Here is a 26,956-nt window from a genome sequence, read left to right as displayed (position 1 = left end):
GGATTTACCTACATTTTGAATAAATGATGCTTTGGTTTGTATGTGATAGAATAGAATAATTATCATCATCTTGAACTTTGAAGAACTTGTTAATTCTGAAAGAAAATTTAATTTTGAAGGCATCTATAAATCATGAGTGTACTTAGTCAAGCAATTTCGGCTAGCCTAATCAGAGTAGAAATACAGGTACAAACCCATTCTTACCTTTCTTATTTTTATAGTTGCAGTTGTGCAAGAACAAAAGTTGGATGCTATGCCTTTAAACAGGAGTCCTAATTTGCTTTCAGCGGCACAATTGTTCCACTTTGTTCTCAGTATTGCTTAATCTGTACTCATGCACAGTGAGGAGGGTAAAAAAAACTCCTCACCTATCTCTCTGGACAATTTGCACAGTTTTGCTTTTAAAAGTGAAATAGCTTGTATTCAGAAGATATGATGTCCCAGCAGTACACAGTGATGGAATGAGTGTCTCTCTGTGAAGTGTCTTTATTGCATATTAGAGTTAACTGTTTTGATTTTGAAGTCGAAGGACTGACCTATCAGTCAATATACATAAATCTAGGTTACGTGTTGTTTAATTCTGCCTATATATAACCAAGGAATGCATTCAGAACGCTTTTGACAGCAATGGGAAATACCAAGATCATAGTCGTACTGTTCAAATATTTTTCTGTCAACCTGGGTGTTGAGGTAAAGAATGAATGCTGTTGTACTCTGTGATGATGGTGCTATGCTGATAAGGTTTATTAAATCAAAATGTGCAGTAAACCACAGGTGAGGTTAAATTACATGAAAAAGTTACAAACCATGAGAGAATTCTAGAAATCAATTAGCAACTTTCCTGCTAGTACTATTATTTTCTTTTACTGAGAGAACAATGTCCATACATGGTTGTGCAGCTATGAAATTTTAAAACTTGCATGAATTTATTACTGATTTTTATTATTTGTTGAATTTTTGTTGAAGAAATGAAGGGGCATTTACAAGTGTTGTAATAGCTTCATTCTTTTGTTCTTTTAAGGTAACATACAAAGGCTATAAGTAATCCCATTTTAGGCTGCCCTAAGTCTCTACACTTGATGATTCATAAGGATACAGTCTTTTGTTGGTAATTTTAGTTGACTGACCCAATATGAACATATATTTGGATATAATGCATGGCTGTCAACTGGTAATTGTGTTTTAATGTTTGAATATTTTTGTATAGGAGTAAAAGGACCAAAATATTTGTTGCTGGTATGCCTGTGTTGGGAAAGATAATAAAATAAGTACTCTGTAATTTGTAGATTGTATTGGAGAAACTCTAAGTCCAGTAATTGATGAGAACACAAACAGGAGCCAGGCTAATGGCCCTTAATCACAGAGATAAGCAGTCCTTTGTAAATGCCAGAAATAATCACCATTTCATCCCACTTCAATGGGACCCAAAGAATAATAACACCTGCAGTGAACTATTTTCTCAGTGGTGTTGTCTATAGGGGCTATATGAGGTTGGAATAACTGATCTAAACTCATCCTAAAGATAGTCTGTTTAGCGTCTTCAGCTAAAGCAAGTTTAAAATAGCTATGACTTTAGCTTTTTAATGTCAGTTTACAGTTTTTCTAAACAAACCTTGTTTGTTTCTAACCATGAGAATAAAGTAAAAGATCACGTTTTTCTATAGCTTTGAGGAATATATTATTTTATAGGAAAATAATATTAACTAGAAATAGTTTAAGGTCAAAAGTAATCTGTGCTTTGAAAACAACCCAAGCATAGGAAAGCAGCAAGAGGAAAGTAGGTTGAAATGTTAAGCATTGTATTTTGTCAATACTTGCCAAGAAATTGTTCAAATAAAAGAATTATTTAAAGAAAAGTTATGCCTAAATGGGAATATAGTACTTGAAAATAGCTTCTGTATGGGATGAGCTAGGTATGACCAGCAGTTACTGCTTTTCAAGGAAATGAAGTGACGTGTAATATCAGAAGATATCAAGGAACATTCTAATTCTATTTTTCAACCCCTTTGCATGACCAATGGACTCACACTAGCCTGAATTAAGATTGGAAGATGAGCACATGCAATCCGTGAGGACCCTCAGACCTCGAGTAAGGCCTTTCGTCATCAGCTGCTGGAAGGAGAATGTTGTTGGAGTTTATATTTGCAAGGTTCAGAATTTCATCTTTTATTTCATCCTCTGCAGTGATAACACTGAATCCATATAATATCAAAACCTGTTGTGTATCAAAGAGAGAACATACACTTTGGTAAAATATGTTATTATGTGCTCCACTTGTGATGGTGTGGGGTTTCCATGTCTTTGTTATCAGAACAAATGCCACTGTTGTGGACTGTTCTAAAGATATTCTGCAATTTTTGATACCTTGCATGTCTGCAAAGGTAGTGAAGACCTTGGTTACGCAAGCTCCTCTTGTGCTCTGGAGGGATATGAGGTTTTCATAGAATCATAGAACATCTCAAGTTGGAAGGGACCTATAAGAATCATTGAGTCCAACTCCCTGCTCCTCGCAGGACTGCCTAAAGCTAAACCATATGACTAAGGGTGTCATCCAGATGCTCCTTGAACTCTGACGGAGTTGGTGCCCTGAGCACTTTGCTGGGGAGCCTGTTCCAGTGACTGACCACCCCCTCAGAGAAGAAGCCTTTCCTGATGTCCAATCTGAACTTCCCTGGACGCAGCTTCGTTCTATTTCCTCATGTTTTTTTCAGCATCTGGCATTTCAGGGGACTCAACAGTATAAATTGTCCTTGATATATTATAATCTGCTTCAGACAGGCAAGAAATACTTTACAGATGAGAGCAGATGTGTCTTATGAAGCGATCTGAAGCTCCACTCTGAAGTAAACACCGAGTACTGAAGTAGGCCAGACTTGAACTGGGAACGTGTTCTATAGTTTTTTGATTCTACTTGCGCAAAGAAAATTTAGATCTCTTTAAGGATACGTAATACAACTAAGAAAACACCTAAAATTAATGAAACTGTACAAATATTTCCAGTATTATTAATACCTAAAATATCATATTTGAGTGTAATTTCAGCAACTCATACATGCATATTTTTGCTTACTTTTAGGTAAAGGTTTGGGGCTATTTCAATATTTGTGTATTTCTATTATCAACTTGTTGGCTCTAAGTGACTTTAGTATAATCAGACTTGGTTGTACTGTTTTCATCATGCAATTTGAGGTGACTGATTTATTTGAAATGCTTGTAAAAGTCAAGCATTTGCTGATTTAATCAGTTCACCTTGTTGTGAATTTGTCTTAGTTTTTAAGGTTTGCACCTCAAAAGAGTGTATCTAGAAATTTGAGACAATTGTCTTCTTTAGTCTCTACTACGAATCCTCCAGGTGTGTTCTACCCCTAAAGATGGGTTGGTTATCCTGCTCACTAGCTTGACTGATGACGTCTAAGAGAGCAAAATTTGTGTTTCCTGCTTGAGTTTAATGTTGATTCCATCAGAGTTAGTAGCAAACATTTCTTAATCATAGTTTTAAAAAATGGGTAGGCCATATTTTTAGACTTTGCTAAGGTGTCCTGGGGTAGCTTTCTCAGTCAGGTCCACAGTTCAAAACACTACTGTAACATCAGACTGATTTGGAACTCTTTCCTGTATTAGGTAATAGTAACAAAAACAAAAGCAAAACATTGCACCAAGTTTAATGTATAGACATTTTATGTCTCTGTTTTACTAATGCATCGTATGCTATTTTTGTATCTGGGACAACAGATATTCAGTGAAGCATATCTGGTCTCAAGTGCATGCTACAAGTTTTTAATAATTTTCCCCTAAAAAGTGATCAAATCTTATTTAAGAAATTAGGTTTTAGCAGATGTCCTGTTTACTTGAGGTATGTCTTCTCTTAAATTACTGCATGTCCCTCATAGGTATCAGGTGGTTGATTGTATGATGGATGTTATAAAATTGACGAACAGATAAATTAAGTTGCCTTCTTACGGTTTCCCTTCTCTGTTTTGTGTAGACGAGTAGTCTTGTTGATCTTGGTGAGAATGCTATATTGAATGTAGGATCAAAAGCTATAGTCTATAAATTTCTTTTAGAAATAGATTTTCACTTTTTCCCTTAACGCTAAGAAGTCTGGATTTTAGCTATGCACTTGAAGTGCTTTAGCAGATGATCCCCTAAGCTTAGTGTGGTGTAATGACATTATTTTTTTTTTGCAGCATAATCTTTAACATGGTATATTCTTCTTGCATAAAGATGAGAGAAATGTATGGCATTAGAATGCAAATTTCCATTTTCCCTAATCTTATCGGAAAAGTAGCATTTCATCTATTGATTAAGAACAAGTTCTTATAAAAGGGGAAGATTATAGCTGCTGTGACTGTATTCCATGGTAACTCAAAATAACTTCTCTCACCTATATCAGATTTCTACTGAAATAAAAGTAGCAGAATGCTCACTGAAATACCTAATATGTATAAAACGTATATATACATGTGCATATGTATGCACGTACATACACAGAACCAGTAATTCACTGTAAGAATTCACAACTGCAGTGTCTGTTAGCATTTTTCAAAGTCTGTATCTGTAAATTTTTTTTATTGACTATATAAATTCACTAAATCCCTCTTTTGCATGTAATGCATGTTACCTCGACATTGTGGTAAACTGGTGTGTGCTGAGTTTGCTCTTAAGAATGTGTGTCTGAGAATAAAGACTCCATACTTCTTTAAGAAGTCTAAACAATGTTGGTAGATCCTGAATCAATTAAAAGCAGTTATCTCTAAATAGGAAATAAATTAATTACTGGACTTAAATAAGTATCCTGCTTACCTTTGTTTATAAAGCATGTTAACAGGTGAATATTGGGATAGTGTGTAAGGCAGTACTTTCTAAGCTATAATCTGTGGTGAGAAAGTAGTTCACTAGGCTCTGGTAAGACATGTAGTGCTGTATCAAATCTATAATATTTTTGTTTCAAGTTTGATTATTGGAGTATGATGTCGTTTGTAAGAAATCCTGAGAACTGGCAGTGGCCCATTTGCTCCTTATCCTAATAAATTGATCTTCGTGGTTCACTCTATTTAAAAACTAGTACAAAGAGATAGATATATACTGCTTCATATTACAAGCAATATTAACCAAAGTATTAAGCTTTGCCCTTTAGTACACACAGATTTCATGATCTTCCCTTTTTCAGTCTTTTCATTCCTCTTCAGTAGAACGCATCTTGCAAAAAATGCATGTAGGCTCTTATTTGTCTGAAAGTAATCAGTTTTAATTAAGCTTTATAGATATTAACTTATTTTTTTACAGTTGAAGAATTCAATCTTAGAATAGTGTTTTGCGCCCATTTAGCTTCTTTTTTGAATTGTTCCTTGCAGCTTTGTCCATATGTCCAAAGCACAGCAGTCTAACAAAGTACTACTCAGTGAATTCAAGTAAGAAAACAGGAAAGGACAAGATACAAAGACCAAGTAATTTGAGTAGCTTTCAAATTTTTGGTGTTCATGAATTCTTCATTTTGCTTTTCTCCATTGTACTACTGGATAGACTTTGTACAGGGAATCTCAAGCTTCATGTGAATTTTTTTAAGATTTGGTTGTCCTTCAGTGTTTACTTTCCAGGGCAGGAACTTGACTGTGCTGTTTAGTTCTTATCACACTTACATACTTGCATAATTTGTAGGTGGCCTTTCAACTTTTTTATGCTAGAAATATTAATCTCTTACTTGACCGTGTAAGTACAAATTCCTAAATTTGAAGAGAAGCGATGTAAGTTCTTGTACTTTGTGTTAGGAAACAGACATGTTACAACGTTTCGGTTAGGGAGAACTGTAAAGAGACATTGCAGAGCAAAATTTGGTTGGTGGCAAAATTAATTGGATGTGGAAGAATAAAGTTGATGAAGTGTTGAAATAGGTAATGGAGAACATTTAAAATCCAGAACAGTGGACCCCAAGCCTTTTTGCACTGTTAAGTTCAATTATCAAAATTTTCTGTTAATCACTGTGTTACTGGTATATGATCAGACATTTAATACAAGGCATTTGAAAAGTAATATGGTTCTACAGGAGCAGTAATTTGTTAAGCATTAATTAAAACAGTGGTAAGTTTGCCTATATGATAATTTCCCTTCTGTGTAAAATTGTATCTTTCATTCTTTGATTCATAGCTCATTCAAATTTAGATCAAGAAAGTAGAGGCCATGGGGTGGAGTAGGGGACAAGGCTGGCAGGTTTGGTGGTAGAATGGATGCCTGAGGGTGACTGCATTGATGACTACATGCAGTTATGGCTGTTATGGAATAGTGCTGGATGGCCACAGCAGAAGATAAAGGTGAGAATGCTGTTGGCCTTGAGTATGTTCATAAGACTGAAAACTTTGTGTATTGAGCAAAAGGCAAGGGCATGTCAGATTAATCAAATTTTATGTCCCTTTTTCCATTTATTAAAGAAAAATGAGTCAAATATTAAGAGGCTGTTGTAAAAGGAATTGGGATTTGTACAGGCAGAGTGAAAGAACGGGATTTTTGCAAATGTGGGAAGAACTGTTGCTACTTGTACTTTAGAAAGAAAAAGGCAAATACCAATGATTCAATTATAGTAACATCAGGCTTGTTCTGGCAGACTCAGGGTAAAGGAAAAACTATCTTTAATATCAGACTCTATATCCAATAGTATGTGTACTCTGTAGAATAAAGTCACTCCATTTAACATGGCCATACCAATTCAAACTTGAATAGTAGAGGCTAGTGTCTGTTTTCCAGAAAATGGAAAATAACTCTCATTTAATTGCAATGGTTAGTTATTTTTGGTGAAAATTTGTTTGTAGAGATCTGATTTTTCCTTCTTAATTTTCAAGTGGACTATCTTTGTGGTGCACACTGAATTCTTCAATTTTTACTCATGTGATCTTTAAATTACATAGGCTAAATTGCCTGTTGCAGGCTATTGTCTGCTGTATTCTCTTCCCCCCTCCCATTTCTGGGTAATAGATGAATGTGGCATACCTCAGGCATGAATTGGATAGAGCATCTGTTAGAGAAAACACTTTAAAACCTTTCTGCATTCACTGTTGAGTCTGTACCTCCAAAAGCATTGTTGCCTTCATGGAACCAGATCATATCTGAAGACATGTTCATCTGACTATTGATTGTAGAAAAGGAAGCAGCTGTTATCTCTGTAAAATTTAAACATAGTTTGTTTAAATTAAGTTTTTTCTCTCTTTCTATTGCAGTATTACTTAGGAGGACTTTATGATAGTAAAAATATAATTGAAAGCTTCTAGTAACAAACATACCAAATATTTTCAAGCATACTGGGGAGCTATGATGATGTTGCTTCACTTCCTCTATCTATTGCATGATGGCAAACATAGTGTTTTGAAGGGACTTTGCAAGTTTTAAAGTTTATATCATTGCTTTCATCTGATATTTTAAAAAATAGTCATGCCTTTTTTTTTTTCTTTTAATGGAATGCTTGTTCTAAACAAATGATAATGCGAAATTGTACGTTATGTGTAGATAGTCTATTATATGCCTATTTTCACAAGCTGGTCATTTTTGATAGTTGTTTCTCACTTAATTTCACAACAGTTTGCGGTTTGTGGTTTCATAGGTTTTGCTGCAGTGATCATTAAATCTGCTGCTGTGTTAGGAGAACCTGAAATGTTAAGTTCAGAGAAGGCTTTACATAAGACAGTAAGGCTTCACTTGAATACTTTCTTGTGCTGCAAAATAAGGTTTTCTGTACACAAAGATCTGAATTATTTTGAGCAGCTCATTGCTTTGTTAGGTAGTTCTTATAACTTCACTGAACAGCATAGACAATGGAAAGTGGTCAAGAAATCAGTGTATTCTAACTGAATGAGTTTGATTTTTGAAGTGTGAAATGTGTGTGGGACTGGAACTTACTCAGGTTTGAACTGGATAAGTTGTACCTTTTTTTCAGCATTAATAAAGTTTAAATCTGTTTATTTTTGTAATAGCCTACCTTTTTATCTTTTTATTGTGTTTTATCCCAAGTTTCGCCATCTTTAATGCAGCTTAGCCTTGTCCAATCTTGTTTCCTTTTATGCTCTAAACATGCTCTAAACAAAACAAAACATGTCAAGGGAATTCTGCCACAAAACTGAAATAAACAGTGCTGGTCCAGGCTACCTTAGAATGATTCAATATTGTAAAATAATAGTGATGTTAAGTATCTCATCTTTCTGGAATAGGACTTCAACCATGCTGTTTCATTATCAGTTTGGTGGGATGCATTGTGCCCAAAACACCCTTTTAAGTCACTGTCTGTTTATGAGTTTGGTAGAAGTAGAAAAGGGCATTTTTGTAGTAAAATACTTTTCATATACATTTCCTTAATAGTGTTTAAAACTAAACTTATATATATATCTGTATAGTTTTGGTTCAAAAAGCAGTTTGAGGCTGTTTTCTGACTGCTTTGTTAAGCGTTTAAAATTTCAGAAAGAAATTGTGTGTTGCAAGGACAAAGTTGTGTACAGAACAATTTCAGAAGAGATAGCAACTCGTAGTAGTTGATGACCCTTGAGCAGTAGTAACAGGTTGTGATAGTAGAATAGATACAATACCAAGTGTTACACTGTGAGATAGTAAAGGTATATGCTCCAGAGTACAGCTGGCATTGGTGCAGTAAGGGAGAAATTTGGTCCCTAACCAAAGTTCTTACACTGGCAAAACTATGTCTATAGCAGTTGAGACACATCTCTGCCTTTGCTATTTATGGTTGCTTAGGGTAGTTACAAGCTAAGGCTAGGAGTAATTTGTTCACAGACTTGTTATTACTGTTGATGTAATCGTATTTTGAATCAAGACTGTTTACCATGTGAATTAGGATGCTGTTGTCATGGATGTTGTAAAGTTGCCTTTGAGACCTTAGCCTTTGATGTTTTTGAAGGAATGTAGGGGAAATAAGCATCCAAAAGCCTGTGGTGATCTTATGTATAGCTTTGTAACTCCTTCTTCCTCTTACTTTCCAAAGGACTTTTACCTATAGATTCACACACTTAGAGTACATTTTGTAGAAACTGAAAAATTGGGGCTTATTGAGAAGAGTTGACTACAAAGGATCCCACTTACTGAATACTACTCAGTAGTAATTCCTTCTTTACCAGAGGTTTGCTAGCAGTACTTCTGGAGGCTGACTCCAGGGTTGATCTCTGTGTGTATGAGAGAAAAACTGGACCTGAGAAGATATAAGTCAAGACTTATGTGTCTCAGGTTTGTTAATTCTTATTGTAGTTACATCATTTAGAAGCACAAATTTAAGGCCCCACTAATGTATTTTTTAAAACCTATTCAGTAAAATGTATATTCGACCAATGTTTTTGTACTACTTTGGTTACAGGAGTTGTGGGTGCTAATGTTTTTGTTCTGTGTTTTTCCATGGTGTTCATGAGTAACTCCTACAGAATGATTGCCTAATAAAGCTATATGTATTAGCAGACTAGTATTTGAATCACCAGGAAGTTTTGAGATCTCTTAAAGGTTCAATAGTATATTATTGGTATACTACACATATGAGTTCAGTAGTCAAATACTGGTGAAATGAAAGAGGATTACCCATGATCTTTAGTTTGACCTAGCGTTTCATCCTAATAGCGATATTCTGACATGTACTAGGGTAGTAGCAAAAGAGTTGGGACAGACCAGACAGAAGGTAATGGATACTTTTAAGAAAGAGAAATAATGAAGTTGGTGTCGTTAAAAAACAAAACAAGACAAAAATCTGAGGATCACTGAACAAATTTGGTATCTTAATCTTAAATAAATTCTGGACAAAAAGATATAAAATGTAGGTATCACTGGACTTCATAAAAGCCAGACTGGCAACAGTTTAATCTGGGTAGAAATACTGTGGAGCTGAGTTTAGAGATATGCCTTTATGTGGAAGTGTGAAGTTGATAATTATATGTAGGAGGAACATCTAGTACTGCCTCAAAAGCAGAACATTTACTGTATGTGTTGATGCTGACTCAAAGGAAGAAAACACTTAGACTCTGGTTCTTGACAGGACATCAGAGTTCTAAAGTTTTTCAACTTGCATATGAATGTTATAAATAAAACGCCAGCACGAAAAAATATTTTACTAAAAGTTATGTCTCATTTTTTAAAGGGCTGTCTAATTATAAAGATTTAACCTGAATCTTCTGAATTCACGAATTGAGAACAGGAATTAAAGCTGCTGATATCTCATGCTAAAAAGGGAAATGTTTTTCGAACTTGCCATTCTTCAACTTCTGATAAGCTGCGTTGGCTGTCTTGCAAAACTGTACTTGCCCACTGTGATTAGTGGGATCTTTAATGGCCCACAGTTAAAGTCCTTGTTGGTAGGAGATGCTGATAATGGTTTGCAGACCAGACAGAAAAACATTCTCCATTTTGCAAGGCTGATGACTACACGTGCATTAACATGAATTCATTGGTATCATAGGAAGTAGTGGCATGCCAATAATTAACTTGTATGTCTTCTTCCATTTAAGGTATCTAGTGGATAGTCGCTGGTTCAAACAGTGGAAAAAATATGTTGGTTTTGACAGCTGGGACAAATACCAGATGGGAGATCAGAATGTGTACCCTGGTCCTATTGATAATTCTGGACTTCTCAAAGGTAACTGTTTCTGATTGTGTAATAAGCCAATACTAACCTTTAGTGCCAATTTGTCACAGATTGTTCATCTTTTGTAGTTGATAGTGTAAATGAATCTCAGTGTATATGAAGGTGAAACTTTTTGTTTATTTGTTTTCAGACTGTGACAAGTGAACTGGAATAGATTTCCCTAATAAATTACAATTTTACAAATAAAATTATTGGAACTTCTTTGCAATCGTAACAGAATATTTAATAATGTACAAGTTACTGGTTTATAATGATATTTTGGGTTACCTTGGGAGTTGAAATTTAGTCAAGTTGACAAATAGCTAGCCTGATTTCACTAGGATATTTTTAGCTTAACTAAATTGGTTGATTTAAAATGGCATTTTTAAGGTGAACTCTAAAATTTCTTTTTGTAAATAAGCCCCAAGCCCTTACTTTGATTCTGGAACAATTGAAGAAGAGGTATTATGCAGTTCAGTGATAATAAAAAGTGGTGTGAAATGATAGAGGATAATTTCCTCATTTTTTTATGGTCTTCTAAGTATGGTTAAACTCTGTCACTGTTATAATTACTCAGGTCTGACTGACTTTTGCTGAATTGTAGTCTGATCTGTGGACACAGGTCTCAGAATACTTTCCTAGATATTTTAATCTTTAGGTCAAATTCTCTATTTAATGTTCAGTATTGAAATACCATTAGAGCCGTTAATATTTAATCTGCAAAACCTAGTGGATACAAAATCTAGCAGATAATTGGTTTCCTTCTTTGCAGTTACAGGTAATGTAATAGTACTGCATAATTTGTTTGCACACAGTAATGCAAATTTTTGCAACTGCATGGGATTTATGATGAACTCTGACTTTCTTCATTCAAAACTTCTCAACTGTAATTAATAGCTCATTATTTTACAACTTAGATGTTAAAGATGATTGCCTCTTTCGTAGGACTTGTCATACCATGTTGCGCTAGTTGTCAGTGTGAGTGAGTGTGCATGTCTCACAGTGACTAGTATCAGTGTCTTTGAAGAAGGTGCTGTATTGTCATACGCATCTGTATGTTCTCTTCCATCCACAAACTTAAAGGTCTTTTTGCTCCCAGTGAGTGATGTCTTTTGTTTTCTGAAATGTAAGGATCTAAATCTTTTGTCCATTCTTGTAGCAAATCTTGGCAGTGAGGCGGGCATGTTTAGGTGATGCTTTTCAGTTGAAATCAGATGTAGCAAGATCTTTTTATCCTCAGTGAGGCAGCATCAGCTTATTCTTTCTTCGGTGTCTGCACACTTTAAAAAAAGATGATTAGATGTACAAAGCACTGTATTAGTTGATCTGTATTATTTATAACTTAATCTACATACATGTTCAGATTATGTTTAAAGTTACTGTGGATATGAAGCTTGTATTATTAGGGTTAGCTGTCCAAATCTAAAGTCATGTTAGCCATTTTGCTAAAAGCTCCTGAAAACCTGTATTCTATTGTTTTGACACTGCCAATACCCCTTTCAAAATAAACACAGCATTGGGGTTTATGAACTGAGCTTTTTGTTTATTCGTGTTTCTAAAACTATGGCTCTGCATTGGCAGCGATACCATGCATCCAATTACTGTCTGACATCTACTGTTCCTGTGTGAAGGCAGTTTTAAAATTAAGGGCATTAGTGCTCAGCAAATAGTAGCTGTCTCCTTCACCTGCTGCAAAGCAGCAATCTTCTGTACTAGGTTTCCTATGTAGCATAAATTGAACCTGAAAATGCTTGGGTTTTAATCCTGTCTTTGGCATGTAGTATGCACTAGTTGCTCTCATACTGCTCTCCCTAAGTCTGAAAATTTGCATCTGATTTAAAGAATAAAATAATCTAAAATGGGCATGCTTTCTCAGATTTTCTGCAGTGTAATGCAGTGTTAAGGAAAACTATTATTAAATTCAAGAAAGACTGACTCCGGGAAACTGAAGCAGTATGTTGTGCTTCTGTTACTTAAATGCTGCTCCCTTATTTCCAGAATATTTGGATGAAGTGAGAGCAGTGAAATGTAACAGGTAGAGATTTCAGTTAATCTCGACATATGCAAAAAATGTCGTTGAATGGAATGGAATTCACACATGCCATCTTCAAAAGAAGAGATAGGTAGTCAACTTCAGATTAGCAATGCAAGAACAAGGAAGTAGTCATTTAGAATAGCTGATGGTTCATCGTAGAAAACTGTCGAATATGAGGGACTGAGTCGTCAGAGTCAGGGGACTTCTTTGATGGAATAAGGTTCTGAAAAAATTATACTAGAAGAAATATTGGTGGTTTTAGAAAGCCAGAATGGAATCCAAATTATGTCTTCTCACTATAAACTCCTGTAGCGATATCAGATCAGTGCAGAAATACAGTATGAACCTTTTGAAGAGATATGTGGACCTGAAGATGTGTTTGTGGATTTAGCCCCACACTTTGCTCCCAGTTATAATGGAATCACCATATGCACAGTGTTGAGTGGGCCAAATAAGATTTGGTACTGCAAGTCGTGAATTATTTCAGCAAATGTTTCTTGTGTGTCGCTCTTGAATATAGATTTTTTTTTTTTTTTTCCCCCTAATCAGTCAAGAAAGTTTTGAACCAAAATTTGACTCTGGAAAATTGTTACTGATACAGCTAAGATGAAACGGCCTGAGGGGAAAAAAGGAAAGTACCTTTTAAACAGGTGCATTGATGGAAGTCTCATTTATTAGGTCACATTAATCTACATGAAGAACTGAATTCTTCTTTACCTGTATGTTCACCGAGATGTTCATGTGAAATTCCATTTTACTTTTTGCTTGAGACATGTATGTACTATGGCTCCTAAAGTGGAATCCAAAGTCTGAGGTTTTCTTCCACTTTCCTTTGTTGCCTTCCGTGTTGCTCTTGTGTTTTTTCTTGCTAAAATTGCAACAAACGCATTGGCTATTTCTGAACTTGAATATCCCCTCTTTCTAAAATAACTTCATAATTCTAATACTTACCTAGCTGTATTTCAGGGGTTTTGTTGTTGTTAGGTTTTTTTGTTTAGATCTTCCTGCTAAGTCATTTACAATTTTTATTGGAGAAAATGCATGCAAACTATATTGTACCTTCTTGACTGCATGAAGTCATCTCTAAACTGCACAGATTGCATATTATGGAAACAGTATCTTTTTGCCATCTTTGAGCAGCTAACGGTAATAACAAAAATTACACACTTAAAATACATGAACTGAGAACAATACGCATCTCCCATGTTTTGCTCACACATCAAGGTACTTAGCTGGGGAAGGAAAGAGGGAGTCAGCACCAGTGATAAGATAATAGAAGCAGAAGAAAGCCATGCATCCTTCTTTGCCCATATTGTCACCATTTGGGTGATTAAAGGAAAAAGCATTGCTTTTTTCCCTGTGTTTTCCCTTGAATTCACAAATCCTTTAAACCAACTGAAGGTGTAGCAAGTGCAAGTAGAGTAGGGAGATTTCTAGAGTCTTGGTAAGCTGCATCTTGTTTGCTCTTCCCACAGGAGGTGAACACATCTCTTAAATGTCCTCAGTAGTGTTGCCCTCCTACAGAAAAGGTCATGTTGAAACATGTTTTGTTAACATCTTATACAGAAAAAAAAATTGAATAGTTGTTATTATTAAAAGACCTTTAATTTTTAAATGTGCCTTTTTTAATGCTCAGGATAATTTTTTTAATTGAAGTCACATTATGGTGCGTTTGCTCAGTCTGTACAAAGGCGAAACAAGAGAAGTACAGAAATATGATCAAATGAGAGGACCTTAGTGCTTCTCATACACACATAGCGTGCACTTATTTTTGTCCTTGCAGAAAAACAAAGGTAACAGTATGCATTTTGCTTAGAAGTATTACTTAAAGAAATAATTCCAAGAAGAAGGCCAATACTTTAAGCAGTTTGAGATTATTTAAGGTTACTTTTATGCTCAGTTTTAATTGTACAGTGTAATTCTGCAGTTCATTCACATAGGACAATTAAAATAAATAGACTGTATATTTATTACAGTCTATTTATTCTTTATACATAGTCTATTTATTTTCGTACTTCATTAGGTTTGTCATCCCAATGCATTCTTTGGAGCATGAATGTGTGGGTCTCCCTGTTTGATCTCCCTCTGTACAGAGGAGTGTTTGCTGGCCTGTGGTTGGGTACTTCCAAACGGAAAGACAGCTGCCCTGATTGTCCGAGGCTCACAGTGGCTCAGATCTGGAATCACCTCTTACACATATAGGATAACTGCTATCTTGCTACTGTAATAAGGATTGAAACAAAGCTAAAAGCATGCTACTTATGTAAAGAGGTTGCCTAGTTGTACTTCTTTCAAGTGCTGCATCTCATCGTGCCTGTGAACAATTTTGTAGGGACTGTGTTTCCAGAGCACGTAGGATCCTTTAAGTAGGAGGGTTGTACCATGTTATTTTCCCAGTCTGACATGGAGTGAATGACTTCAAACTTTGTCTTGGATCTCCTGCATTTTCAGTGAAGGATGCAGCTGTAGCATGAACTGGAAGTATCCATGGTGATGTGGGAATATGTGTGAAGTGGGTGGAGAAATGGATTGGTTTCTCCGAAGGCTATGATGGTGTGTGATAACAAGTTAGGCGCTTATGATTGCATGAGGATATGGAGTTGCCATTTGGGTTCCTGAGTGTAGGAATACTACCTGTGATAGGTGTGCTATGCACGAACTGGATATCTTGCCTAAATAGTTTCAGAAGAATTTTGCTTTGAACACCATAATACTGATAACATAACTATGACTCAGAAAATATTTTGTTTGCTATTTATATGAAAAATGTTACATTAAAACCTCAAGTAACAGAATTAAAATATTCAAGTAAAATATCTTTCTCTCACAGATGGTGATTCTCAGTCTCTCAAGGAACATCTCATTGATGAGCTGGACTACATCCTTTTGCCAACTGAAGGCTGGAATAGGCTAGTTAGCTGGTACACACTGATGGAAGGTCAAGAGCCAATAGCACGCAAGGTACTCTTAAATTACCTACTGGGATGAATATGATTCAGATATAGTCCTGCAAATATGCAGGAGTTGCACAGGAATTTATTAGAAGATTGTAAGTCCTGGCCTATGATAATCACATAGACAACTCCTGCTTTAGTTGCTTATAGATACCTAATTTTTATTCACATTTTAGAGGCTTAAGCTTTTAATATTGAGAAACGAGGGTGCAAAGGATGTAATACTTTTTTTTTGTCTGGAAGTAAGCCCTCTAATATTTCAAGAAGAACTTGCTTTAGAAGCTTGTAAGTCTATTAATGCAAATGATTTTGTAATGAAGTATAAAACCCTAAAACTGTATTGAGTATATTAGTTAAAAGCCTAGCTCTAATGATGTTAACACTGGCAGAGTAATTGGTAGTTCCTTTTCTGATAAGCAGTGTCTTCTGTGTTCAGCAGCTTGCTAAGGGAGTGTTTTCTTTAAGCGAAAAGCTTACCTCAACACAAGTAGTAGTCCATGGTATGGTGGGATACTGGGGCCCTCTGTCAGTATGAGATACTTAAAAATGAACATCTTTGATGTTAATTTTTGTTTTCTCCAGCACATACCATCCTTATTATTAAGGTGATATGACATTTTACCCGTTTATTGATGATACTAATTTTTTTTGTTTGTAGTATTTCTTAAGATTTTAAGGTTAGTGATTACAGTTGCATCCTCACTGGACTGAATTACTTAAGTTTTAAAATACTTTCTGGTATGTTTGCCATTTCTAAATTGACCATTAGGGCATATTCTTTCAGTTACAGGGATCTTTATTGTAATTCCTGAAAAACTGCTGAAAGAATATTATGATTTGAATGTAGTTTGATATGATTTCTGGTCTAATATAACTTTTTTTTCCTACTGTGATGTGAGTATGGTCTATTTACATGCATGCTGGCCACTTACTTGAAGAGCATTCCTTTCAAACAAGTGCCAGATTAGCTATAGGAGAAATTTTGTGTCTTCAAGATTTGTTTGGTCAGCAATAGTAGTAGTTTGTTGGGGTTTTTTTAACATTCTCTTTAATACAATAAAGGAGATCTTTTTTTAAAGAGGCATCCCTGGAATGTCTCTTTCTTTTTCTCTAGTTCTGTAAGAGCTGAAATCCATTAAAATGGCTCTCCTTCTTTAAAGATATATCTGTTATCAACTTGTTACTGTTTTTCCTGAAGATGGATTTCAGCAAACTGAATGCTCTTCCATCATCATAGTAAAGTAAAAGTTCTGTAATTTTTTCACTGTGGGGGGAAAATGGAAGGAGCGAGAAGGGAAATTAAAGTAACTTGCCTTCTATGTGGAAGGAACTAACTGGAAAAATAAATGGAGTGTAATGAGTGGCCAGATAAACTGGCATAGCTTCATTATTTTCTGCCAATATGAACAGTAGTTATCCTTGAAGATGCATATTCCAGTTCAAAATTTTTCTTTCTGATGGTTTTGTCATTTGTTCATGATTCTTTCTCCTGTCTGTCTTGATGTTTTTTCATAGAGGTGGGATGATACTTTTCATCCCATTTGTTACATCAACTTTTTTTGAAGTGTGGACCCAAATTTTAAATTGATACAATGTTGTACTTGATCCATGTCAAATAACATTATGACTTTATGTAATAGGATGTGGTAATACTACCACTACAGTGTCAGTTTTATTCTCAGAAATGTCTTAGCCATACTGTGTAGTTTTGTTTCCTACAACTATTTTGTTGTTACTCTAGTAGCTGAAAACCCTACTAAGCTGCTCAAATTAAGATGCATTTTTATTTAGACATCATGGTTGGCAGTCATTAAAGCTGAGGCAAACTACTGAACAGCAATGAAATCATTCACTAATTTTTTTTTTTTCCTATGGCACAAGCACACAAGTTATATTTGTACAGCAGATAGCAGATCTCTCCTAGCAATTAGCTGGTGGCTTTTTTTTTTTACCGTATTTGTCAGATGTATCACATATCAGGCCAATGGTTATTTTTGGAACAGTCTACATGACTAAGTACTGCAGTTACGCTTTGGAAGATCAAAGGGAAAAACATTTAAGAGGTGACCCTGAATATTTTTTTCTACATTTTACTTTTATAAAAAAAAAAAATTCCTGTATACTTGACTATTTTGTAGTAGGTGTTACAAAAATGACCATATAATAAACAACTGTAATGAGTAGGTGAAATTTCGAATTAATCTATTCATTATCAGAATGTAAGTGGAAGATTTGTAGGTTTCGTTTAAAAATGTGGTATCCGGATTAGTGTGTATTCTGTTCTTGATAAGTATTCTTTAACTGTGAAAAATAGTTCTTTGTGTTTTGAGGAAGTAGCATACAATGAATGTGTTTTGAAATAAAAATAACTTTTGGTATTTTTTATCTTTTGATTAAGTATCTTATCTTTTGGTTAAGTACACATATTTGTGATTTCCACTGTACTTAACACTGTGAAAGTCATGGTGGTGGTGTTATATGCAGGTAAGACATCATCATCATGGAAAAAAAAATACTTTTTAGTTTACTGTATTTCTAAAAAGTTACAGGAGAATTTTAGTTCTAATTTTTGGCATTTATTAAGTGTCTTACATTCCCTAAATTTCAGTTTCTTAAAGAGTTCTCAAAAATATTTTGAAGTGTGTATATGAAAACATATTTGGACTGATATCTGATCCCAATCTGTTTTTCAGGTCGTTGAACAGGGTATGTTTGTAAAGCACTGCAAAGTAGAAGTATATCTAACAGAATTAAAGCTTTGTGAAAATGGAAATATGAACAATGTTGTCACACGAAGATTCAGTAAAGCTGATACAATAGGTATGCACAACTATTTTTAAAAATATGATTGTTACTTGTTTAAATAGTACTCGGTAGCAAGTTCTGAATAAATAAGCCTCTAGGTAAAATGATAGATGGGTATTGTAACCATTATAAAGGATGGGACTAGTCTTGTTTGGGTCAAAATTAAAAGTTAAAACTATTTAGAATACTTAGGATTTTTAATACAATTAAAAAAAAATAGTGTGTTTTATTATCTAGGGGTCTGTGTTAACTCTAGAGGTTTGCGCTTTCCAGGAAGTGAACAGTGTGATGTTTTTCATTATCTTTATTGGGTTCCCTAGTACTTTTTCTTGGCTTTTGGTGTGTAAGAAATACATTTTTTTCATGTGTTCCCATTCATGTCTTTCATTAGCCAACACTTTTTAGTCATATATATATAGAGAAGGGTATATTACAAAACACAAGAACAAATTGAATTTATAAATTAATGGCTAAAGGTGACCTACAAAGGCAGTATTCTTTGGGTTGTGAAGTGGCAGGCCAGGCACAATCTTTTACAATAACTGAGTCCTGTATTAAATCTTTAACTTATCTTTATTTGTAGTTATTTTGCCTGCTCTTTGAGCATTGTGTCATTGCTTGAAACTATATTTTGATAACACTTTTGTCTCTGAAAATAATCAGAACATATGCAAAGATATTGCTGATCATATAAATGTGATTTTTGGTGTATTTGTGCATGTGTATCTCAGATAAGAGTCTTTCAATCAGCTGTATTTGTGCCGTTAGACTTGTACTTTATGCCCCTAGCACTTTATGCCCAGTCATTGCTCTTTGTTTACATTTTTTTTACAACAATGTAGTTTTTTCAAGTTTTCCTTCTCTTTATGGGTAGTGACTTATACTTGCTACCCTTTAATTCTTTGCGGATTGCTTGCTTTAAAAACAGAATCATTTTACTTTGTTAAATTTTAATCTTTAAGTTAAACAAGTAATCATCTGCTTTTATTAGAATAAAAACTTAAAAACTATGATAATCGTTGTTGAAACAAGAAGCTACTGGAGAGAGTCCAGCAGAGGGCTATGGAGATGATTAGGGGACTGGAGCATCTCTCTTATGAGGAAAGGCTGAGAGAGATGGGTCTGTTTAGCCTGGAGAAGAGGAGACTGAGAGGGGATCTTATCAATGCTTACAAATATCTTAAGGATGGGTGTCAGGAGGATGGGGCTTAGACTCTTCAGTGGTGCCCAGCGACAGGATAAGGGGCAACATGTACAAACTGAAACATAGGAAGTTCCATCTGAATATGAGGAAAAACTTCTTTACTTTGAGGGTGTCAGAGCACTGGAACAGGCTGCCCAGGGAGGTTGTAGAGTCGTCTTCTGTGGAGATATTCAGAACCCACCTGGATCCAGTCCTGTGCAGCCTGCTTAGCAGGGTGGTTGGACTAGATGATCTCCAGAGGGTCCCTTCCAACCCCAACCATTCTGTGATTCTATGAAACAAGGCTTCAGTGTTGTATGTGAATTGGCTTTTTTGAGATCTGGTTTAACTTGGGAAGATGTACTTCGTTATTCTCTAAGCAAACCCGGAAACTTAAAAAAAAAAAAAAAAAAACACCACACACACAACATTATCCTCCCCTGAGGACCAAATACAAGCTATTTTGCAGCTATGCTGAATTTAATTGTATCATTGGAATTATAGGTAATGGGTGAATTTCTGATATTTTCTTTCTCTAATCAGAAGAAGGGTGTTTTGGAATGACTGTTACTTGGAGGTGTATTCATTTTTTCTTAGCAGAGAGAGAATTACAACTACAAGAAAATTGTCATAAAGGGTAATAAGAAACAGTCACACTCACAGGCAACCACTTTCCAGACACTGGCCTTATTTGCTTTCCTGAGATGTGGGTGACATGCTCTTGGAAGCCTTAAAAACATGCCCTTTCTGAAGCTTCTTATGCAGAGCACCAAGCAGGGCCATCCTAGCCAGGACATCCAAAAGAGTTTGTATCTTAGAAGAAGAGCTAGAAAAATTAAAACCACTTTTAAGAGTGAAAAAATAACTGATCCCTGAGGTTTTTCTCTTATCATCTGTTAATAAGATGGCGATTTTTTTTTTTTTCCCTGTCCTTACCTTAAGTATATTTAAGGTAGTTCTGGAATTCACCAAATATATAGCAGAGATGCTCATTATATCAATAAATAATATGCAAGAGGAATCTTGCAGAATCTTGATTATTTTTTACCATTCCTTGTATATGCCAGTAAGGGATGCATTTTCATTATGGTTGCAGAAAACTGGTGGTACAAAAGATTCAATATCAGCCCCACTGAAGTGAGTAGACATAACATACTATGGTCTTTTCAAGAAGTTTTAATTTTTCTACCCACCATCATTGATTATACTATTTGCTGCTTTCAGAAGATTTGTACAAGACCTTCCTTAACTCACATAAACAGAGAAAGTTTTGGAGCACCTTAAATGCTCTAAGCGCAATATAATATTCACCTACCAGTCTTCAAATATTTGTTATTCCTGGAACACCTTTGCTTTTCCACTCAAATAGAAGCTAACCTAAGCTGTATGTGAATAAGTACAAGGTAGGAAAAAAATCATTATAAAGGGCAGACCTAATAATGACAGTCATTTTCTTGGAGTGCTACTGGACACATCTAACGTGTTCTTTGGACTTCTTGGGAATCTCCTACAATTGAGGACTCTTGCCTTGGAGGCAGTGCATATTAACTTTGAGACTGATTGATGACTAACTCTTTTTGGGGGCATGGGGGTGGTTTTTTAATTCTATAAAGAAAATGAGCTAGACAATAGATGTAGTACAGGCAGCATTTCAGTCTAGTTATTGTGGCTGATCCTAGAGAGCATCAGGGCTTCTGAGTGAAAGTGAATTAATGATCCATTCAGGAGTCTTAATCATATGAAAGTATGATAAAACTAAGTCATCAGCTAATGTGTAGGCCTTTTCTAGTGTTATTACAAACCACAAAATGACAGGAAGACTGTCTGTAGCCTCTGTTATGCACGAATAGGAGTCAGGTTGTGCCTGCAATGCCGTAAAACGATTCCAAAACTGGGCTAGTAAACTTGGTAGGAGATCACACCAGTGGCTCTGCATCTAATGGACTTTTGCTAGTAAATTATCTTGGCAAATGGCTTTGATTCATCTTTTCCCTTAATTTGCTGCAGAATACAAGAATGTAAAACTTGCCACCCTTGAGGACAATTTATTCTGGGATCTGCAACTAGCCTTTCCCTTCTTTAGGAAGCTGGGATTACTGTTTCATAGTACAGATTAACATCCTTCTACAGTTTCCTTTAGCCAGTATTTGTAATAGTACTAGCCTTTAGGAGCCAGGATGTACTTGCATTAGGATCCACTGAACTTCTCCAGCATTTCATCAAGGCTCTTCCACATAGTCTTGCAAAATAGTACTTAAATCATGCAGCTGTTTTTTTGGAGGAGCTATCTGATTTTTAACAATATAGGATATATCCTACATGGCATCCATAACCTTTAACTCTCAAATTGAACTATCTCAAATTGTGGCTATATAGCTGATGGAGTGAGAGGTATCTTTAAAGGGCAGTTCTTCCTGTCTTTTTTAGACATCGTCCTAGTACTAATCAGCTCATACATGGGATATGTGTAACACTACTAGAGGAGAACTCCATACACAATATGCCTCAGACCATAACTATTTGAATGTAATGTTTTCATTTATACTGGAACAGGCACTTCCACTTTAAGTCATAAGCGAGCACTTCAGTGACACTTGCTGGGGGTGCACATTGGTTTCATTCATGGAAGTGTGTAAAAGAACCTTAGTTTCACAATCTCAAAATTAGCATGATAGTCAAGTGGAACATACTCTTCCCAGAGTCTTGGACAATGTGTAGTCATCTGATAGGATTGGTGCTTCCTGTCTCATAACAGTTCTGTTAGTGAAGCTGAAATATGTTATAAATTAACATAATAAATGTTAACTTAGTACTTGCAAAGAATACGAGCAGCAATGCTCAAATAATTAATTGTCATGGTATTAATAAGATAATGAAAAATTATCTTTTGTAAATTCTTCTTTTAGTGAAAGTCATTGATAAATCTGGATTTTTTGTTTTTTCTGGAAGATTTTTGCTGACTAGATTCATTCTTACATTCAAATATAGTTATTTGAAACCACTGGTTGAGAATTGATTCAGACACTACATGATTTATTTTTAAAAAAAGTCAACAAATCGAGTAACAGCCTGTTGCCTTGTTTATAGCACCTACCTTGCCTACATATCATCTTTATTACAGAAACAGATGATCCGGTCTAACACTTGCTTTCATACTAAAATGTGCATTAACTAGTATAGAAGAAAATTGTATTCAGTTGCCTGCAATATCCACAAACATTATATTGGCCAGTTGTCATGCATTTCACAAGCCAATGGCTGGATTTTTACAAGGTACTTCTAAGTTTCAGGTCTCATTTTGACTTTTCATATTTAACATAGTGGAAGAGAAGATAATAATCTTACGTAAAAGGGAGCAAGAGGAGTGCTAGAGGAACTGACACACTGGTATTTTATCCTGAGACTTCAGGGGAATGTCTCTCAAAGAATTTACAGTGCCCATTTTTATAGTTGTGTTTTCATTGATCATCAGGAATACACTGTACATTTCTTGACTCCTGTTTTGTTTTCTGTGTTAGCTGTTGTGAGACTTGGCTGCCATGGGGCTTTGTGAGTGTACCAATTAAAAAAAAAAAAAAATCTAAGTGAGGTTGCTATGGTATAGCGCTGTACATATTAGTTCAAATTAAAGAACTCTTTAGTAAACTCTACTTTTGCATAAGGAGAATGGAGTTAATTATGAACTTCTTAAATTTCAGTTGTAGGTAATAGTTATACTACCTTAACATTATGTAACACTGATTATATTTCTGTCAGGTAGAGTAGAAGCTGGTAGACCTTTTTATGTTAAATCTTTCAAAGACATAAAATCTTCCATCATCCCTTTAAAATACATTTACGTGCTTCAGTTTTAAGAGTAGTCTTTAATTTCTGTGAGCATGTAAATTAAACTTTACGCATGTATATTGTGGTTAGTGCTAATGGGATATGGGTAGTAGAAGAGTGAAAACCAAAAAGAGTTTGATTTAGGGAGAGGAACAGAATGACTTGCACTCCCTGCACCTGGTTTTGCTGCCAGTCTCACTCACTTCTAATCATTCCCTACCCACCCACAGTCCTGTGTTACCACACACTGAGAAGTCAGTAGATGGGTACCTAGGTACCTCCTGTCACCTGTTATTTATCAACTTGTCTTTACTTGGTCTGCTTTGCTAAGAGATTCAGGAGGGAATAAAATAGTCCTTTGACTGTTTCCATTTTAAAGGCAAGCAAACTGGGAACTTCCTGCTTGTCCTACAACATGATGTAGTTCCATGGCTATTTCTACAGTTTCATTCATATTTTGAATATAAGAAAAGAGTAAGTGATTCTGATGCTTTATTTGGCCTTATACTGTTTGTATAGTGAAATGCTAAACTTGTGTTCTCTTCCTTCCAAAACAGATACAATTGAAAAAGAGATAAGAAAAATCTTCAATATTCCAGGTGAAAAAGAGACCAGATTGTGGAACAAATACATGAGTAATACTTTTGAACCTTTGAATAAACTAGACAGTACCATACAGGATGCTGGTTTATACCAGGGACAGGTACAGTGTAATATTATTTCTTTTTTTATATGCTTATTTTTTTGCTCGTGAAAACGTAGCTGTACCCAATGATGTTTCCTTCTTTTTAAATGAAAATTGCCTCCTAATAGATTGTGTTAGGGATAGGGGATTTTTATAAACAAATTCATCAAAAGTAGTCTTTGAGTGTATTTTCAGGGTTAAAGATGAGTTTAACTCTCCTGGTGAATTAAAAGTAAATGAACATAACATTGCTGACTTGAATTTCGTAAAACCTGAAATAAAAAAATATTCCTAGGATCTGGGATATGTTCTGATAATGAAATCCAAAACTTGAAGAACTTTTTAGGTGGTCTAAAATAATAATATCTTCTACTCAAATTCTACTGTCCAGATTTCAGAAAGAAATTTAAAAAAAGGAAAAGATTTCAGATAAGAACTATAAAGGCAAAAGAGCTTGAAAACCTGCTTTAGGGTGAGACTATATAATCACTTCAGAATCCCTTTATGGGAGGATTTATTACAAGGTAAGTTTTTACCTTTCCAGATGAATATAAAGAACAAATATTGGATGTTAAAGCTACACAAATATAAATGTGAACTGATTGAACAATTTCATTGTTAGAAAAACTTTTCAGATTGTTACATTGATTCTTTAGTCTTCAAATAGAGTTGGATGTTTTTTCAACAGCTGTTGTTCATGCTTTCATGCTACAAAAACGAATGAACGAATGAAATTTGATGGCAGTAATGGTAGGCAGGATTATATTAAAGGATTTACTTTTGTCTTGAAATACTTGACTCTAACCTACTTACCAGCAGTATTTATGCTGTGCTTCAGTTTTCTTTTACAGCATGGAAGGTAAGTAATCAGTGCACCAAAATAACAGCTTGAACTATTGTGCCCTTTAGCTTCATGCTGCATGCTCTTAAACCCTCAGACAGGTAATTTTAACAATGCAGACGTCCTGCTAGAAGAGCCCACATCTCCCATAAAAGATTTGCATCAAAGATGTAACTTGCAAATTGCCTCTGTCTCAGTGAAACATTAACTATGAAGCAAGCATGGTCTAATGTAGCCATAAAAAGATCTCTAGGTGACATCTGTACTTTCAGCAAAACAAATATTGTTCAAAACCAAGTTTAACCATGGTTTCTGAAAATGCTAAATGTCGTGGTAGACCATGTGTGTTTGGTCAGTTGCACTTGCTGACACACAAGGTTGTTATTTTTCTTGCTGAGCCTCCTAATCTAATAATAGTTATTCTGACTATTACAGTCTATCTAACCTAATAGTTATTTTTTCATGTGTAATTCTAAACTATGTATGTGACTGAGTAAATTAATGTTTTGAATTTATCAGTTGGTTTCTGAAGTGAACCTTTAGGGGTTCCATTGAACTTTTAAGTCTAAATCTTCCTTTTATTTAGTAGTCTCTGAGAGCTAGTGGAAGAAAATGTGGCAGAATCTGTCTTACAGCATTCATGACCAAAGGTAGCAAACTACTCTTTTCTAGATAGAAAGCTGGTCATGATAGAAAGCTAGTTTTCAATGTCATGTCTTAGTATATTCAGAATGAAAATGTGATTGCATCTTCGAGTGGCAGCATGACTTACGTATAAGGTTTTGAGCATAAGTACATGTGTGAATGCATGTCACTGTGTAGATACATACAGGCATAGCATGGCAGTTAATTAGCGTCCTGAAACATCAGTGTACAACTATGCAGAATTAGTTACATTGGAAATTAAGAGTTAGATTCAGTTTAAATATTGGAGTCTAGTTGCTATTTCAAATGATCTGGCTATCCCATCTGTCAATCCAGAGAGGCACGAGCTTTTTGTAGGTCCTGTGTCATATCTGCCAGCATAGGGCAGATATCTCAGATACCCAAAGGAGTTTCAAATGGCACTTGATGCCTGTGTTTAGGACTGAGTGTTCTGTACTCCCTTTTGTACCAATAACAACTTGAATGAAATTAATTCCATTAGCCAACTGTCCCATTGAAAAATTAATATTAGATTAATGCTTTTGCAAAAAATACAGCAGTAACCAGACAGGTATGATTTTAAGGCTATCAAGGCAGAAAATAGTCTGGTTTGGGTTTTTTTCCCTGGCAATGTGTGTTGTGTGTGAGGCAAAATTCCTTCAGGAATATCCCTTCCTTAACAGGCCTGTTGTATAGACATGTGATTTCTATAGATTCAGAGATGCTGTTTAGATATCGCAGGTCATCCTCTGACCCCTTTGAGGGGTCATTTTATCCATGGATTGTTGAGGCATAGAAATATTAAGTGGCTTGCCCAAAGTTGCACAAATTAAGATGTGGGGAGAAAAAAGTGAATAGAGCAAGAGGAAGGTGCAGTGTAGTTGAATATTCTTCAACCTCAGGGAATAGTAACTTAAACATCAGTCTTTTCCATCTCAATCACATGTCAGCAAATCCATTAAAAAGATTGGAACAGAAACCAATCTGCTGATATTTTTATTTCATTTTTCTTATTACACTTTTTGTGGTAGGTACTGGTGATAGAACAGAAGAATGAGGATGGAACATGGCCAAGAGGTCCTTCAACTCCTAAGTAAGTTGTGAATTTAAGTCACGTTACTCACTATAGCTTAACTATTTTCACGTTATTTTGCTTTTTAAAAAAACCTCTGTTTTTAAAAGTGGCATTTTATCTTGAAAATCAGCTTTCAGATGTTTTAGCTGAAAATATACTGAATAGTGTATTTGTTTTGTGAACAATAGAAACATTGTAGAACGTGACATGATAATGGTGAATTCCTGCATATACTTTGCTTAATTTTGTTGATTGCAGCCAGTGATGTATGTTACCCTGCTTAACAATGGGAAAAAAGTTCCATAGAAGAAAACTGT

General features: G+C 35.2%; 1 protein-coding gene across 6 annotated transcripts in view; it reads left to right on the top strand.

The window, feature by feature from the left end:
• The window catches only part of USP15 (ubiquitin specific peptidase 15), a 70,040-nt gene that overhangs the window by 5,750 nt on the left and 37,334 nt on the right, over positions 1-26,956 (top strand). For 5 of the 6 annotated variants that reach the window (XR_014227924.1, XM_082309537.1, XM_082309539.1 and 2 more), the window contains exons 2-6: positions 10,476-10,603; positions 15,457-15,587; positions 18,274-18,400; positions 23,951-24,096; positions 26,596-26,657. Coding sequence is in view for 5 of the 6 variants with exons in the window: in XM_082309537.1 (XP_082165663.1) it covers positions 10,476-10,603; positions 15,457-15,587; positions 18,274-18,400; positions 23,951-24,096; positions 26,596-26,657 (594 nt within the window). In the remaining variant the exon portion in view is untranslated. Of the gene's footprint in view, positions 1-2,032; positions 2,150-10,475; positions 10,604-15,456; positions 15,588-18,273; positions 18,401-23,950; positions 24,097-26,595; positions 26,658-26,956 lie in introns of all 6 variants that reach the window. The other variant, XM_082309538.1, reaches the window with a different exon arrangement.

The sequence above is a fragment of the Platalea leucorodia genome, assembly GCF_965183815.1.
Source record: "Platalea leucorodia genome assembly, chromosome: 4".
Classification (NCBI taxonomy): Eukaryota; Metazoa; Chordata; class Aves; order Pelecaniformes; family Threskiornithidae; genus Platalea; species Platalea leucorodia.
This window is presented reverse-complemented; position numbering and strand designations above follow the sequence as displayed.